The 18380-nt window shown below is 37.4% G+C and overlaps 1 protein-coding gene across 1 annotated transcript in view; it reads right to left on the bottom strand.

Annotated features, from left to right (window-relative positions):
• USP34 (ubiquitin specific peptidase 34) overlaps positions 1 to 18380 on the bottom strand; it is a 179470-nt gene that overhangs the window by 62283 nt on the left and 98807 nt on the right. The window contains exons 34-43 of the mRNA XM_006881033.1: positions 17484 to 17684; positions 15745 to 15827; positions 14993 to 15033; positions 14730 to 14854; positions 13403 to 13555; positions 11931 to 12035; positions 10428 to 10483; positions 10216 to 10336; positions 1307 to 1490; positions 437 to 597 (exon numbers count right to left, since the gene is read on the bottom strand). Of these exons, the coding sequence (XP_006881095.1) occupies positions 437 to 597; positions 1307 to 1490; positions 10216 to 10336; positions 10428 to 10483; positions 11931 to 12035; positions 13403 to 13555; positions 14730 to 14854; positions 14993 to 15033; positions 15745 to 15827; positions 17484 to 17684 (1230 nt within the window). The remainder of the gene's footprint in view (positions 1 to 436; positions 598 to 1306; positions 1491 to 10215; positions 10337 to 10427; positions 10484 to 11930; positions 12036 to 13402; positions 13556 to 14729; positions 14855 to 14992; positions 15034 to 15744; positions 15828 to 17483; positions 17685 to 18380) is intronic.

The following is an 18380-nucleotide window of genomic DNA, read 5'->3' as shown; positions in this document are numbered from 1 at the left end:
TGTGGACTCTTGTGAAGTTCTCTACTTTTGTCTTAGGCTTTATTTTCTGTGTAATTACAATTTATATGCCTTTTAACAGAAAAGGCAAGAGGATCTACAAATATGTGTAATGCATAACTGTTTTCCTTTGACAGCTCAACGATGGTGTTAGGAGCAATTTGTTAAAATGTGAAAACAATTAAAACACAGGTGATCTCTCCATTTGCAAGCCAACTTTAGATCTTAATTCCACCTCCTAATGCATTTCTTAATAAACACTAAATTAAAAAAAAAATCAAGATGCAAACGAAAATGAAAACATTTGTTTTTTAACATGCTCTCTAAACCTTTATTCAAGTAAAATTTTTTAAAAATATTCCCAGATCATCAAAAAACCCTTAAGAAATGAAACGTTTGGTTTTACAGGTTAACTTAAAAGCGAGGACAAGGTGTGTACCTTAGCAGTGAAGACAGCCTGTCTTGCTTCAGGAATCATGTAAAGTTGCTGAATAGTAGAAGCCAAGTAACAAGTGGCTCCCAGATTCGTCAGGCCCACAAACCTGCACTCAGCACGAACGTCCTCGTGGGGCCAGTAGTCCCATTTGTAAGGTGCATGAGCTGCTGACAAAAGAGGGGGCACACACGCCCCCCCAAACAGTTAATCATCAAGTTGTTTGCTTTACCAATGCACCTTACCTCATCTAGCTAACAGTCATAAATGATGTTGTACTATAGACTCAGAATTGATTCACAGCTGACCCTCCAGCGGTTTTCTAAGTCAGTAAGTTGCTCAGGAGAAGACTGCCTGTTCTTCTCTGGAGGAGCAGCTGGTGGATTCGAACGGAGTTGGCACTAGATTCACAGTACAACTCCTTACCACTAAGCTATCAGAGCTCCACATAAAATGTGTGTATACACAAACTTTTTTCTAAATACGTAAGCACACAAACTAAACCACTATTACACTCTAAACATCTGAAGGATTATCAAAACTCAATTTATTTGCCACTAACAGTACAATATAAGGTGGGGTTGAGGTCAAGCCAGGGTTCAGATTCACATAAATCGGACTCAAGTAGACAGAACCTAACAAAAATGCTAAACCACTACAGATAAAAGTGTATAAAGGTATTTCTGCTACACACACACACACACACACACACACACTGTCTCTGCCCCCCTTTTTAGCTTTCTGAACATTAAAACAAAGTAGTAAATAATGCTAAAATATATGAAGTATGCCGTTTTTCTGTATTAGTGATTTCCAACACTGCCTTTCTTTTCTGTGCACACAACTGACAGAAGTGAGAGAAGGGCGGATGCTCACACTGCATGTGCTGGGCCATGACCCAGTTGTGGATCAGCCTGTAGTTCTCCACCGAGCCTTTGACCATCTCCACCAACAGGTCGTAGGCAGCAGCTCGCGAGGAATGAGACTTGCACTTTGGCTGCAGTCGATCTTTAAGACTGGGCAGCAAGAACAGTAAATTGAAGATATCTCTCAAAAACTCCTACAAAGAGAAAAATTAAAGCACAATGAAGAGCAAGCTACAAAATGCCTGTATATTTAATTTCAAACATCACAATTCATTTATACAGAACAAACTGGATTCCCTAACACCTGTGGTTGATGAAAAGATTGAAAATTTAATGGGAACCACACATCTGAAAGTCTTAATGAAGTTACGATGGTGAGGCTCATCTTTTACTCTTGCCTGCTGATACTTTATAACTTCTGCATCTAAACCAAAATGCATTAAGTGACCCAAATTTTGTTAGGACTTCATTATTCATGTATTAATTGGTGCATTCCCATTTACCGCAATCTCTCCTTGTAACTTCCTAGCAATAATAGGAGGAGGAGCTTGCCCATGAGAACTTATGAAGTACCAGGCAATGGCCTAAGGCCCCAGCCCAAAGTTGCTGTGGGTAAGATATCTCCCCAGAGTTACACACTTAGTAGGTGCCAGTGGCAAAATCAAAGACTCCAAGTACACAATCTCTGGACAAGTCAAGTTTAAACTCAGGTGCAAGGTTTATCACAGAGTCTGAAAATGTCTCAAGATTTCCAGTCCTTCACTGTCAATGTGTCTTTCATAAATTGCATCTCCCCCCAAAAAAACGACTGTTGGGGCATTTCCCCCATCTGCTCTTTCCTAACTGGATCTATGCAGCTTTTATTAAAGAACAGGATTTCTCTCATCCATCCCAAATATGGCTGTGACTGTGAAACTTCTTATACTGTGTGGGAGCAACTGTTAACACAGTAGGTCTGGGATCACAATCCTTACATGTGTTTACTTGCAAAGCTGACCCTTGCTGTCATTTGGAAACAAGTAGTAAACATTTCACTAATACAAAAAGTGCAAAAATAGGCAAGCTCTGGTGTGGCAGGAAGCTGCACTGCAATCCCAGAGGTGTACGGTTCGAATCCACCAGAGGCTCTGCTGGAGAAAGAGGGACAATCTCCTCCTGTACCAGTCAGATCTGATTTGACAGTGTACATGTGTGTACACACACTCTCTCTTAAAAAAAAAAAGAAAAAATAATATTAGTTTATAGCACTCTACCACTTTTGGAAACAATGGAGTTTAACCCAGTTTTGCTTCTGAAGTCAAGAATTTTTGTGACCAAAGTCAAGTCATGCAGGTGTGACTCACATCCAGATAGAAACCCTGGATGCCTAGGCTCATGTGAGGTTCCCCAGTGGACAACCCTTCCAATGGGTCACAGTCTCTGCTGGAGGATCAACGTGCATCCACACCAACTCCACCACAAGGGAACCAGAGTACGCCTGGCTTACTCTGGACTTGGCCCAATGCGCCTTTCCTTTACGGAATTTTTTTTAAGGACTAAGACTGACTTCTGAACATGAGTTATGTTAAACTATGTGAGTCCTTTTAGGCAGTCACCTAATTCGGGTCCACTGGGAATCCCTGAGACAGGCAAAGAAAAAAAGAAAATGCTAATTTGAACTCTTTCCATTGATGGTGCACCTCTTTCACCTTCCTGTTGTCAATGACGACTCAGCAAAGGGAAGATGGGCAAAAAGTCCACATGCGTGACCAGATGGATGGTGAGCTGATACCATGCCATCCCAGAACTCAGAGAACCATAAAAACATAGTATCTGGGTGGGGAAATAAAGTCTAATTCTTTCAAACACAATGTCTGAACTGCCTGTTAATTACAAAAAAAAACCCAAAAAACCAAAAACAAAACAACCATCTTTGCCAGGCTCATCCCGTAAGTTATAAATTGCCTGTACCTCCAAGATACTTACGCTTTGACAAAAAGATATTCAAAGGCTAAAAGGTAAGAGCATTTTATAAAAAATAGTGAATCTGAGCAAACTAAAAAAATCAATGCGTAAACCCATTTTGGTCTATCTCACAGGAAAAAACCCCCCCATTCAATAAAAACAATTTTAAAAGTTTTATACTTAAAGAGAAATGTGACACATTCTTAAAAATCAGGACACTAACCCAAAATTCTTCTAGGAATACATCTACTACTGCACTGCTTCCTGCTGGTTCCCAATCTGCTAACAAATTTTGCCAATGCGCAATCTTAATGCTATTCGAAGGATCAAACATTTACGTGCTTCCTTTATCAATGAAAAAAAGAACTTCTATTTAATTTTGTGCAATAACTTCCTAACACCATGCTAGTGGACCTTCTTATTTGCTATACTTCTCTCAAAAGTCAGTCTAAAGGGAACAACTCAATCTATTATGCAAAGCTTTCCAAGTCCTAGATGTGAACTTAATTTTCTATAAATTTAAGTGCTTGTCTTCTTTTTCTGCCCACAGAACTCCATCTAACATAAAAGCATTATCTTTTTCAAAACCTTTGTCAATGCATTAATCCCCTAATCTTCTGTATCCCCGATGAGAGCATAATGTCCTCCAGAGTTACCCATTTCTGAATGGACAGAAAAATATTCTATACAAATAATTAATATGAGTGGCTATTATCAGATATTAAATCAAAGATTAGTATTGTGATACAATGAGTGACATTATGTAATGACAAAAGGGTCCATTCATTAAAACAATATAATAATGCTGTAAGTTAAATCCAACAAGCATCCCAAAATAGTATAACTCTGATCTTCAACGCAAGTGAGAGATTTCAGGAAGGTATTTCCAGTAAATGACAGAAGCTCTAGACAGATGATTCAATTTTTAGAAGAGGATCTGACCAGGGATACAGACCCAAAAGACTAAACCACAAACATGGAGCGCTCCAGTCAGCACCACCACAATGCACATTCTTCAGTGCACTCATGAATCTTCAAGATACAGCACAAGTTGGAAACAAAGCAAATCCCATTTAACTTTAAAAAGACTGAAACCATACAAAGCTTTGTTGTCTTCAAACACAGCAGAATCACACTAATTAATAATATATTTAAAAAGAAGTAAAAGTGGAAAATACAGACATATGAAGGTAAAACACATTAAACAAGTAATGAGTCTAGGCATAACACGAGAGATAATTTAGAAAATATCTGAATATAAACGAAAGCAAACATAGTAACACTTAAGAGATGCGGCAAAAACAGTTGTCAGAGGAAAATTTATAGCTGTAATCTCCTACACCTAACTTTATAATCCAAGTACTAGAAAACGTGGAGCAAATTCAAGGACCAGAATACAAGGAAGAAAATGAAGATAAGAGTAGACACAAATAAAAGAACAAAACGAAACAAGATCCACAAAATTAGAAGCTGGTTCATGGAAAAGATAAATGAGACTGACATCAGCTGGCTAGAATGGCCAAGGAGAGAGAAGATACTAACAAGTAAAATTAGAAAGCAAATTTGGGACATTTGTATGGATCCTAGAAATAGAAAATGGATCACAGAGAGTAACATGTTTTGTAGCTGTGTGCTGTCAAGTCAGAACCAACCTGTAGCTGTTCCTACAGCAGGTTTTCAGAGACAGTCAATCATATGGGAGGAGACTGCCATCCTTCTCTGGTAGAACACCTGGTAGCCTCGAACTGTGTACCTTTGGGATTGCAGTGCAACTTCTTTCAGTAGGCCAATAGAGCTCCATTAAAGCCCCCATAAATATAAAATGGATCATAAAGAATAATGTATTTTGCCACAAGGGGAGAAAAAACATAACTGTATGCCAGTAAATGAGACAGTTTATAAGAAACAGACTAAACTTGAAAAACACATGATTGCCAATATCATCTCAAGAAGAAACAAACTCTCAGCAGAGCCCTAACAAGAGACCAAATCTTCCCAAGTAAAAAAAAATCTAAGTCAGACAGCCTCACTGAAGAATATTACCAAGTATTTAATAAATTGGTATCAAAGTTTTAAAAAATGAAACAGAAGGGGGCATTTGAAGCTCAGTTGAAGAGGCAAGCAATAACCTAATACCAATGCCAATAAAAAAGATGACCATAACTTAAGACCAATGCCAATAAAGAGGAAAGAGGCTAAAAGAAAATGACAGAACAAAATTTCAGTAGGGTGGGTGGGGAGAAATCTTAAAAATACCAGCGAAAACAATCCAATACAGGCAGATCTTGGATTATCAACCAGTTCCATTCCTGTCTTCAAATGGAGCTGGTTGTAACAGAGGACAGTTTGGTATTGTTTGTTTTTGGCATCAGTTAGCCAGGTGTTTACCTTAGAACATAGAATACCTTTATGGGCATAAGAAATATTCCCAGACACATTTAACAGAGTAACACAGTACCAACAGTAGTAATGTCACTTATACATAATCAAACACCTCCTGGGATTTGGTTCCTTGGTTTGGAGGTTCAGGGTCATGATTTCATGGGACAGCCATTGCATAGAAATAACGTATTTGCAGTCTGAATGCTATTAAAAGTATATAAAAGGGATCCTACACCATGACCAAGTAGGATTTATTAAAAGAATGCAAAAAACACTAGAAATATCAATTTAATGAAAATACAAGTAAACAACTCAAAACCACTGGCTGGAGTAAACTGATTCACAACACGCCTACAAGATAGAGTAGAAATGCCCACAAATTTACACTGAGTCATGGAATCGCCCATTTCCACAGCAACAGAATTTGCACAAGCTGTCTCCTACAGAGCAGCTGGTGGGTTCAACGAACGTCGCGGCTCAGAACCACTGTGCTATTTGTGTTCCAAAATCAATGTAATCCATCACATTAATACCAGACAGAGGAAGTAAACATGGTCATTTTAGTCAATGCAGGCAAATCACTCGACAGAATCTACTAGTTTTGCATGATAAACACACTCAACGACTGAAGATGGAAAATTCCTCCATGCTACATTGTTAGGTGCCATCAACAGAGTACAGAACTGATGCCTCTGATCATGGTGGTGGCGCAGAACATAGAATACATCACATTACCTGCTCAAAGAACAAACAAGACTGTCATGAAGGAACTGCAGCATCCAAAGTACACACTTTGAGCATGTAATCAGGAGGGAAAACACATCAGGTGGAGAGTCAGAGAAAGAGGAGGATGCCCCCAACAAGATCAATCAAGACCAAGGGCTGGAAACTCCCACTGATGGTAAGGGTGGGACAGGGTTCTAATCTGTAATTCACAGGGTCAAGGAATGGTAACTGACAGTGAGTGCTGTGCACCTAACAGCAGCAACTGCTGTTACCCAAGATTTTCTGCTGGCCAAAACAAAGTGGGTCTGCGTACACATGGACTTCTGTTGTTGAGTTTCAGTACAGTGAAAAAGCTGTCTGAGTAGCAGAACAGTGGCAACTCTGGAAATAAGAAGAATCGTTTTTGGACAGCAGATGGCCGATCTAGTTTCCAACAACAGATTTCTAAATGTTGTGCCAAAAGCACATGCAACAAAAGAAAATAAATTGGAATATCTTCAATGTACCAGAAGACTTTATATTGTTCAGACATTCCTTATAAAGACTAAAACCCAACCCAAAAAGCAAGCATCAGACATGGGTGGGATTGTCACCAAAGGTGACATCCAAGCAGCAAATTAGTGATCAGAAAGTGGTGCAAATTAATATTACAACTAATACAAACTTACTCCAGGTAAATGGCAATGGCTGGGGGACAAGGAGGGATAACAACAAATGATGATGTGGGTAGGAGGTGGGGAGACCAGAACTCTTATTCACTGTGAGTTGGACCACAAAAAAAATCTGTACTCAGCTATTAAAACACCATGAAAGAATTGCTGCCCTTGATTTATGGTGCTGGCCCAAAGTGCCACGCACACACATCGTGGACTGCCAAGGGAACAAAAGAAATCTGCCTGCACAAGTGTGGCTGGCATGGTCCTTCAAGGCAAGAATGGAGAGACATCATCTCATATACACTTGTCAGGAGGGGTCGGTTCTTGGAAGGGGACGCAATGCTTGGAAAAGGAGAGGGCTGCAGGGGGATTAAAAAAGGAGAGGGTTGGACAAAGAGGAAGCGTCTCAAAGAGATGGACTAAGAGTAACTACAACAATGGACTTAAGCTGGTGAGCGCTCCTCAGGATTGGCAAGGCTTAGCATCTGTGAACCGAAGTTTGCTATGAGCCGAGCTTGACACGCCGGCACCGAATGACTACAAAAACAAAGTTAGCACCTGGTGGTCCAACAATTCCACTCCCTGCTACGTACCCTAACACGTAAAAATGACAACACAAACAGATTCTACAAACTTCTGTTCACTGTGGCAATTAAAAAGAAACAATGGTCCATCAACAGAGGACTGGGAGGCGAACTGCAGAATGATACACAACAACAAAGAACAATGAGGAGTCCATGAAACTTAACACAGATGGACCTGGAGCATGTGATATTCAGTAAAATTAATCATATAAAAACAAATAATGTTTTGTAGTAAACCAAAAACAAGTATTAAAAATAAAGTATTTATCAAGAAGTAGAAGACAAATTTGTTATTTTCAGTGATGGGAAAGCTGTACCAATTTGTGGATATGAGCACAGCACAACCAAAGTAGTAACAAGAGGTATTTGAGTATACGGATGGATTTAAGGCATTTGGTAAAGGACTAGTAGGTGTGTACACTGGTGAAAACATAGAGCTGTATTTAGAGCCACTCGTGCTGAGGCTGAGGTCAACTCATCGTGAACCTACAGTGAATCCCTAAGCCTGTGTCTCTTACCTAGGAGAGGCTATACCATCATGCTTGGGAAGGTGGAGCAAAAGCAGAGACGACGACAACCCTCAACCAGATGGACTGACACACTGACTTGCAATGTTCTAGAGTGTCAGAAATTGTAGGACAGGGTTCAGATGTGTCATACACAGGATCACACTTGACTTGGTGGCACCAAACAACAAAATTCTCAACAGGAGAAGACTTTCAGTCAGCAGCCCAACACTTGGCCAGCAATGCTACCAGCGCTCCTGAACGCCTTACATCTGTAAGTATGTGCAAACAGAAATATTTGGGTGTAGGCACATGTATTTACCAAAAACACAAACAAGGCACAGCGAACACATTCTAACACAAGTTTTCTGGACCATAAGGTTGTCAACTTGCCTGCCAGTTCACTAAAATCATGCTGTGCAGGCCCGTGAAGTACACGATGGCTGTTTCTTCACATGAGCCATCTAAGCACAACTGGAGGTTTCAATCAACCAAAAACGAAACAAGAAGAACATATCTAAAAGCAGAGAGAGGAAACAAGAGTACAGAAGCCACACTAGGCTCACTGTTCTCTGAGAGAAACTGGTGAAACCCTCAAGGCTATTTAGGTGAAGGTCCTTATGCACCACCGGAGACAGAAACCACTGCCATGACTCAGCTTGTGTAAGGAGATCAGTAGCCCTGCAGGGACCACACACCTGGGCATCACTGACTACAAAAGACCCATAGGGGCTGCGTCCACCCAGAGATAAGAGTCCAGAAAGCAGGAAGGGACAGGAAAGCAGGGTTTATACCAGAAACACAGAGGCCTTAAAAGGGACATGTGTGTAGAGAGAAAAAGCAAAATCTTGGAAAGAGCCGCCAGTCTTCTCCTATCTGTACAGATAAGCTAGCACAGTAATTACACAATCAATCACAAAGTTCATACCGCCTCAAGCCAATTCACTTCCTAAGTGTCTCACTTTCAATTTCAAGAAAATGACTTTTCATTAGAATATGTCACTTCAAAAGGGTTCAAAAAATTTGCATAGAATAGTTATTTATGAATAAGAGAAATTGGCCTTAATAATGTGACTCACAGAATAAAATAAGACTCTTGGAAAAAGCATGTACAACCTGAGTCCAATAAAGAATGTCGTTTTAGACAGATTAGGGAAAAAGGGGGTTTGGAAAATTTTCACCAATAACCAAAAAAATAAAACTAAAGCAACAGAAAAATGTCTTATGGAAGTAAAAGGGGTTGTGGAGAAAACATTCTCGCAGGGAGCAGCAGTAGGAAAAAAAGTTAACTAAGTACACAAAGTTATTTCCTAGCAGTAACTTTTCCTACAACTATAACATGACAAATGTCAGTAAAGACTTAAGCTCATACCTTTATTATATATTCATTTTTTTAAATGTACTGACAATGTATGATTAAGCACATGTAGCTGCTAAATGCGGAGTGGGGCTGTTTGCAATCACTTAGCTATTCTGTGGGAGAAAATCTTCCCGTAAGACTTCTAACCAGGGTGGGTGGGGAAAGAGTTCGAGTCTGAAAAACCTGATGTCAAACTCAACTTGACAGAAGTGGGATGGGTTTGCTCAGGCACCAACACGATCGCCAACAACACACACTGCTAAGAGGAAGACAGCATCTGCCGTCAGCTGTTTCAAAGATTCAATAAACATTTTGACGTTCATCAAGTCTTTCAAATCAGCAATTAATGGCTGAAGCATAAAACTCAGAAGATTACAAATGAAAAAATTTGTTTTGTAAACTTGCAGTCATGTTAAAAACAAAAAACCAAACACACCAAAAACAAATTGGAGAAGAGAAAGACAAGTACTTTGTAATGACAATTTGCTCCTCTCTAAGACCTTCTTTTAAAACAGTTACTCCAACAGAAATCACATTATCAATTAGAGATTTCTGTTTCATTTACAATCACAGGATTTAGAAGTTGTCTGCCTTTTCAAAACAAAGCCCAAGATTTTTATTTCAGGATTCAACTTATATAAAGTTGACTTTCAATACGCAATAAAGGTATTCTAGAAATTATATGCTTATGAATATTTTTAGTATATTCACATACAGTACAGCCACCTTTCTTACAGATGCTTGGTTATTTTTAGACCTACCTGTCCTTCTCTTGAAAATTTAAAAGGTGGTTTGTGTTTAATGACACTTGTTGCCAGTCTTAACAATCCTGTAAGCCCATCATCTTCTACATTACCATCCTGATGATCCAGGATCTCCCTGCTACAAAAAAACCGAAGACAGAAGTAAGGCAGGAGGGTTCACATAACTAAGACTTTCCTCAACAATAAAACACAGTCACATCAAATTTTACCTTCGAATACAGTCTGCCAAATGTCTTGCCAAAGCATCCAAGTCGAGGAGTGTTGTCTTAATACAAAGAAAACATAAAATTGAAATTTTGTTGTTTAGTACAAGCACTAAGGTTTACCCAAACAGGAACAGAATTTTTCCTTTGATAAAGGAATATGAATTTGGTTCTAATTTATTAACTTTATAAATTATTAAATGATAAGTTTAATTTGGCTTGCTTTAATATTTTTTCATTATCAACTTCTAGAGATAGCTAAATTCTAGTAATTTTTTACTACACCTTTTAAAATAGGATTTAAAACCTAATTAAGTTTACAGTTCAAGTATTTTCAGAGAGCTTTAATTCTCATAATTGAGTAAAAAAATTTAAATGGATTTCACAAAACAGAACTTAACATGAAAATATAAGACAGAAAATTGCTTTGACTTAAATTGGCAAACTTAGGATTTTAGAAACATACAATATTTACTTGGCATTAGTATTTTAATAAATAACCAAATAGTCTTGTTCCACATTAGTTTTTAAAATTTCCTACATGAGTAGGAGAGGATCTATTAAGAATTCAGGTATAAACTATTCATTAAACAAAGGAAATACAGATGCTGAAAAATTTTTCAAATAAAGCATCACTATGTAAAAAAAAATATTTATAAAGCTGTTTGCTATACTTTTAAATACATCTCTTTAAAGTGCATTTCTTTTAAGGTCACTGTGTCACTGAGTCGGAACTGACTCACAGCTGACCCTCTGGGTTTTCAGAGGCAGCGGATCCCATGGGAGAGACTGCCCATCTTTCTCCTACAAAAGCAGCTGGTAAATTTGAACCACATGCCTTTGGGATAGTAGTGCAGCTTCTTGCCACTAAGCCACCAGACGCATGTTATAGCATATTAACTTTATAAAACAAAAGTCTGTATGTATTGAGACCATCTCTGACATCTATTATACTGCTGCATGTACTGGACCCATGTGAGAAAATACTATAATGGTACAAGATGATGGTCAACTGTGAAAGTGGGTCACTCAGTTCACAAAACCTGAACAATGAGCACAATATTTTTTAAAAAAGTCATTTTAAACACTGTGTAGATGAAAATACTATTTATTCATAGACTGGCAAAAACTTTTGCTTCTTTAGCATAAAATAACTATTTGAATTGTGATTTCATTTCACATGTTCAGGTACTTTTCACTTGTACATTTAAAGAATAAATGCTACTTTGCAAAGAAAATTCTGCATCACAAAGTTTCACTCAGAAGAGGTATGATACATACTGGTACCACATGACACTTTAACCAAGATCATAAGCAGAAGAAAGTAATTACATAAAGCAGGAAAGAAACACAAATAAGAGTAGAAAAAGTGATAGTATTAATCAGACATAGGCTAATAAAAAAAGCCCTGAATAATTAAGGAAAAAATATATAAGACACACAAATGTATCTATACATATACATTACTTAAATATATAAACAAATTAGTGTACAATCATCTGAACATACCTGACCAGCATCTTTGATATGTATGTTGTCAACTAATTTGCATAACAACCAAAAATACTCTTTACATCCAGGTTTTAACATTGGTTCTTCCTCATAGTCATCTATCTATTTAAAAAAATGAAACTTGATGAAACATTGGAATAGAGTAACGTAAAATTATAATACATTAAAATTACAGATTTAAGAAATGAAAATTCTCTACAAACAAAATGTGCAATTTTACAGAAATTGTAGTAATTTTTCTAGTTTCTATACAACAAAGATAACCGAAAATGAGAATTATTAGAAAAACAATAATGTTAACAGTATAAGATGAACTACGAAGGCAACAAAAATATGGAAACAATTAAAACTTATGAACTATTGTATGTAAATCTACGACACGCAGTCTACTGAACTGCAGACATGCATATAGCTCCATCTCAAAAGTAAAGAGAACCTGTTCTATTTTGCACTTGAGTGCTATTACACAGGTTAAGTGTGCACATCATTAGCCAAGCCCTGGAGGGATTAAAATACTAGATTCATCATATGCTCGTCTCTAGACTTAATGTATATTAAGTTTTTTTAGAATGGTGGTATTTATTATATATGTGTGTATGTATGTATGTATGTATGTATATATATTATATTAGGGTAAAGAATAAAATTTAGACTATAAGGATTTGGAAAAAAAAAAATTCAAAAAACCCTATGACTGAATAAGAAGAGAGTTATGTTCCCATCAACAAACGAATGGATAGTGAAGCTGTGGTATATTCATACAATGGAATACTATGCCGCATTGAAAAACAAGGAACTCATGCAATATTATTCAAAATGGGTGACCTTCGAGGACATTATGCTGAATGAAGTATCTCAGTCACAAAAGGACAAATACTGCATAGTGCCACTGTTGTAAAACGGGACAGACACTGAGGTTGGGGAGAAACTAAGAGGGGATAAATAATGTATATTGCATTGAAATAGATAGGGGAGAACTGTTTAGGAGGAATATATGATTAGGTATTATTGTCATGACAAAAGTGCAGAATGAAAGCTGAATAGTGGAGTGAACTGGGGGGGGAAGGGGAGTTGTATAACAAAGTATGCAACAATATATGAATGGAAATCCAAGGTCTCTCTAAACTTTTATTAAAAATTTTTTTTTAAAAAAAGAAGAGTATGTTTCTTTCATTCACTCTATTAAGAGAAGACCTATTGAGAGTAAAAATACTGTTTTCCAGACAGAATACTGTGAGAGACACCATAAACCTTCAAGTGCCCAGATCCCAATTTTAATATGGACATAATACGTCACAATCCTGTCAACTGAAGAAGTGTCTGTCTACTATTTTAACAAAATTTACATATAATATAGTAATTCGTCCCTAAGTCATTCCAGGACACTGGACAATGATTAACAACGGCATGAAGGAAATGTCAGAAACAGACACCAGAGTCCTGAGCACAGAGAAGGGGTGAGTGCTTACCCTGATGGGCTTGAGGGCCTGGGCGTCAGGGAGAAACTTCAACAATGTGGAGGCAGCCAGTAACAGAAAAGAGCGATTAATGGAGTCCCCTCCATCCAGTCCTGAGAGAGATAACTTATAGAGACCATTGCAAGACTCATGACGAACAGCAGTCTAAAAGGAAAAAAGCAGTTCCAGAGGCAGTTGGATTTAGTTTAACAAGTTAACCAACATAACCAGTATTAACTTTAACCAAAGTTAATATTAAATCAGCAGTAACTATGTTAGTTTATATTTTTAAAACTATTTTAAATGCCATCTTTTGGTACTAGATACACGCTTATTATAATCATGTATGAGCAAATAAAGTATTTAAAAGTATGTATTAAGAATTTCTAATATGTTGCAATTACATAAGAATGATCAGAAAAATAGAAAAAGCAGTAACAAAGTCCCAGATACAAAAGAGACTGGAAGCAAGTTTTCACAGTCTGTTAACATTATTTTCATTACTTTAACGACCCTGGAAAGTAGCCGAGTCACAGGTTCTAAGGTATGTGCTCCAATGTCTGTAGGATTATCTGGGACAGAACAAGAACTAACACAGGGCATTCAACTCAGAAATCTTAGTATTAGATACGCCATCAAAACAAGATGTGACTTGTGGATGAAACACTAAAAGTACAACTGGTTCTAATTATGTATGTTTCAACTGTTATTACTCAGAATTATGATGTGAATAACACTGAGATATGTTTAGTGGGAACTACTGCACTTAGTTTACTTAACCTATATTTAGTCTCTCCTGCCTAGAAGGATACACTAAAAATAAACAGAAAAAATTTCTCATAAACATAAATTACCAAAATAAATGCTCTCTATTCACTGCCTGAAGAAAAATTAACAAAATACTGAAAAAGAACATTTTAAATAGTTGTGTTTTTTTAAAAAGCAAATCTAAATACTACATAGACTCTATGTTGCTGTGTAGCATTGAGTCAAAACTCACCCAGAGCTAACTAACGCTCCAGTGAGTTTTGAGAGGTAGTAAAATAACAGGAGAGGTGACTGCCCATCTTCCTCCTTTGGAGCAGTTGGGGGATTTGAACCATGCACCTGTGTTGGCAGTGAAACTCCTTACCACTAAGCCACCAGAGCTCCCTCTAGAACATATGTTACTCATAAACTCAAAATATTGTAGGTATTCAAGGACAAATAAGCACATTTCAAACAATGCATTATAGTTATGTAATTACATTTATGTGCTTTCTTTCTCATTGTTAGTGCTAACAGCATGAAGTACTTAGAAATAAGCATAAAGTACTAATTTTCACTATTGCCGTCTTACCTCAGGAATAAGCAGGGTGAGTTTCTTTAGCCAGTCTTGTAAATGATCACTGTCAGCAAGGCTGGATTTCACTAACGAACAGCAGTGAGCCCAACTCACTAAGAGCCACATCGAATAATGTGAGACTAGAGAAAAAAGGAGGAAAGAACATGACTACAAAAGCTTAGCTGGTAAACCAACAACAATGCTCAGTAAAGGTTACATTAACACACTTACATATCGAAACTGGTTTCTATTAAAAATTGACTCTGTAAAATCCTTACCTTCATGTCTAGACCTGTGATCAGACTGAGCTTTCAGAACTCTGTGAAGTGAGAACACACCACCAGAAGTAAATGAAATTCAGCAATGAACTGAAAATAATGACATTTACTATCATGTGTCCTTCGACATATACAGAACTTCCTCCCCAATAAAGCTACACTTTCATTTTTGTTCTATCATTTACTCCATCTATTTAAAGAAAATTTTTACTCCAAACACCAAACTAATGCTCAGGTTAAAAAACAAAATGTGACTGTATATAGGATTGGATGAAATAAATAAACCCTCAAAAAAGATTCATGTATTAGTTACTAAAAATTTATGTTTTAAGTTGTTACAGTTTAGATTCCAAAGCTCAGGTTTCCTTTTTAAAAGTCTGACATATTTTGATGTAAAAAGTCTTTCTGAATAGAAAAGGTTTGATCTGATGTGGATTGAATTTCCTCATCTCCACTCTTCACAGTATGTTGAACTGGTAACTCTGAATGTAACCCTGTTTGTTTGAAATATGGGTTTCCTTTCATTATGTTTATCTGTCCCACCCCCCCCCCACCCCCGCCTCACACACACACACGGGCTGGGGGAGATTGGGAGCCAGAAAGATAAAAAGTGTTTTAAAAGATACTTTACAGATAACTTTAGTGCAATTACAAACAAGAGCCCAACATAAAATCAACTTCTGGGATACTTAGAAATTTAAATAAATATTCTTACTGCAGATACATTCATTAAATACATTAAAAAGTCATACCTAGGAGCCAGATTATCATATGTATAAGCAACAGACATAAGTCGCTGAATTAAACTGGTTCCTTGGACAAGAACAAGAAATACCTTTAAAACAAAAACATGGAAAAAATGTATTAATTATAAAGTAATGCCCCAAAATTAATTTTTTTTATAAGATGTAAAATTATTTTTTTTCATCTAGGACAACACAAAGAATATTTTTTCATTTCAAAGAATGTTTTTTAAAAAATTTAAAATATTAAATGTTAGAAAATGGAGATGTTCGATACACCTAAGCTGGATTTACGAGTAGGAAATAAAAACACCCCAAACTGGTTTTGCTATAGCTAAAAAAAAAAAAAAAAAAAAATGTATCTATAAGATTCTCAGCACAACAACAAATTAAAAAACGTATTATTAACATCAGTCATTTTCAAGGGTGGGTAGGGAATGAAATTCTTTTGTCTTTTTGAAATGCCAAGCAGGGGCAGACCCTATCATTCTGACAACCGTTATCTTGGTATTACTATTATCATTAAAAGAAATGTATTCACTGCCCCAAAGAGTATGGTTCAAATCTACCAGATGCTCCACTGGAGAAGGAGAGGCAATCTCCTCCTGTGCCAGTCAGATCTGCCTCGATGACACACAACAAGGGGGGGAAAAAATGAAAGGAATGTATTTTGAGTGTTAAGTGTGCATTTTTGATTGAAAATCCTGAGGTTCAACATTTAGTGTACTAGCTTTCAAACACCTGACCCTGATAAACGCTTGATGTCTAAGCTCCAATTCATTTAAGGGCTGGGTGGTGGTGGTATGTATGCTGTATCTCCAGCACTGTTTTTGCTTATTAATCTCTACGACACATATGTAAACACCAAGTTCTTATCTTAAACTCCCTGTATAACACCCGCTGCCATTTCTACAGTGCAGTGGATCTGCTGTTGTAACTGCAAGCATGGTTCTGTCAAGTTTGTGTGGTCACTGCAATGGATTTTGGGTCCATTAGGTGGGTACAGGAGCGTGAGAAGGGTCTGCCCTCAGAATTAGTTTTGTGTTGTGGATGCTGCTGTGGGGGTAGATTCCCCTTGTGGAGTTAGTACAGGCTGGACTTGGCTGTTCCCACAGTACCCTTCTCTATCTGTAGTTTGCCTTTAACAGAAAGTATTCTGCCACATTCGGGATTTTACCTAGTAGAGGTGAATTGATTCAGTGACTGGGGTAATCGGGATGGGTGTGTCAGAGGCTATGAGATTGGCACAGGATAGAGCAGGGTTTAGGGCTGTTGTACATAGGGTCGCTGTGAGTCGCAAACGACAATGGCATATAACAACAACAAAACAAGACCAAATAATGGTCTCAACACTTAAATAGCATATCATCAATTTCCTCATTCTTGATGATGAAATGAAAAGCATGTCTGTATATAATTGTTGTTGTTTCCAACAGAGTCTGAACCGACTCATAGCTGACCCTCTGATGGGTTTTCAGAGGCAGTTAATCACATGGGAGAAAACTGTCCATCCGTCTTCCACAGAAGAGCTGCTGGCCTCAAACTGCGTGCCTTTGGGATTGCACCACAAGTCCTTGTCACTAGGGCACCAGAGCTCCAACATAATTTATACTACTGTAAAGTGATGGTATCAGTTCAGCTGCTAGGTCACCCATTGTGGAACTCAAGCATAGCCATTTCTTAGGTGTCAGTATATTTTTCATTTTCATTGAATTGTTCAATACAACCGAGTCACATTTGTCTGTCACCTCTGTTAGTCGTGGGATGTGAAGACCCTTGGCGTGATCTCCAGCAGCTTTCCTTGACTTGCCAGGCCAAGTTCTTTTCCTGTGGCTTTCGGCGATGCCAGACCAGGCAAAGACATCGTGATAAGCCAAGTCCAAGTCAGACGGATCGACTGCAAACTGGCATATTAACTTCAGCAAGCAAGCCAGACAGTCGAGCTGCCACTGTGAATAAATAATTTTGTCAGTTACCTCATAAGATTAGCCATTATCACACTCAAAATAAAAAACCAAAATACACAGGAGAGCTTGTTCTTAAATCCTGTGCTCAAATTTTGGTACTCACATAATAACGATCAAGTTATTTTAACAAAAAAAACACAGAAGTAGACAGGGAGAAAAGTTATACTGTGTAGGTATATTTAATAAAATGGAAATGAACACTCATCTCCTATAATAAAGGCAATACAATAATGTGCATACAAAGTACAGAATGTATTAAAATCCAAACAAGGATATATTTACTCATGTTTTAAAATAATTGAGAGATGTACTCTAACTTATTTCTCCACAAAAGTGGCAATCGAACAGGTTGGTATGGAATAGGACAACTGAAAACTCTGCACTATATAGGTGCACATTTAAAATTAAATATTTCTTTAGGAAAATCATTAAGTATTTGATACAAAGAGTAGAACTTCCAAGTGATTTACTAAAAAAAAGACCCAAAAAACATTAAATTCCCTTTTCTTTTAAATCAAATAACTGGAGTTCAGGTACAAAATTAATCTCACACCTTCTTCTCTTCCCACCCTTTGCCCTCCTGCTCTCATGACCCCACAGGCAGGACATAATACTGTTTTCCCTCAGCCTACAGATACCACGTATCTGACCACAACTATAAGAAGGTGCACAGAGCAA

The sequence above is a fragment of the Elephantulus edwardii genome, unplaced genomic scaffold, assembly GCF_000299155.1.
Source record: "Elephantulus edwardii isolate Elephantulus edwardi_28Jun2011 unplaced genomic scaffold, EleEdw1.0 scaffold00011, whole genome shotgun sequence".
NCBI classification, from domain to species: domain Eukaryota; kingdom Metazoa; phylum Chordata; class Mammalia; order Macroscelidea; family Macroscelididae; genus Elephantulus; species Elephantulus edwardii.
The sequence above is the reverse complement of the archived record's forward strand: the minus strand, read 5'-3'. Positions and strand labels throughout refer to the sequence as shown.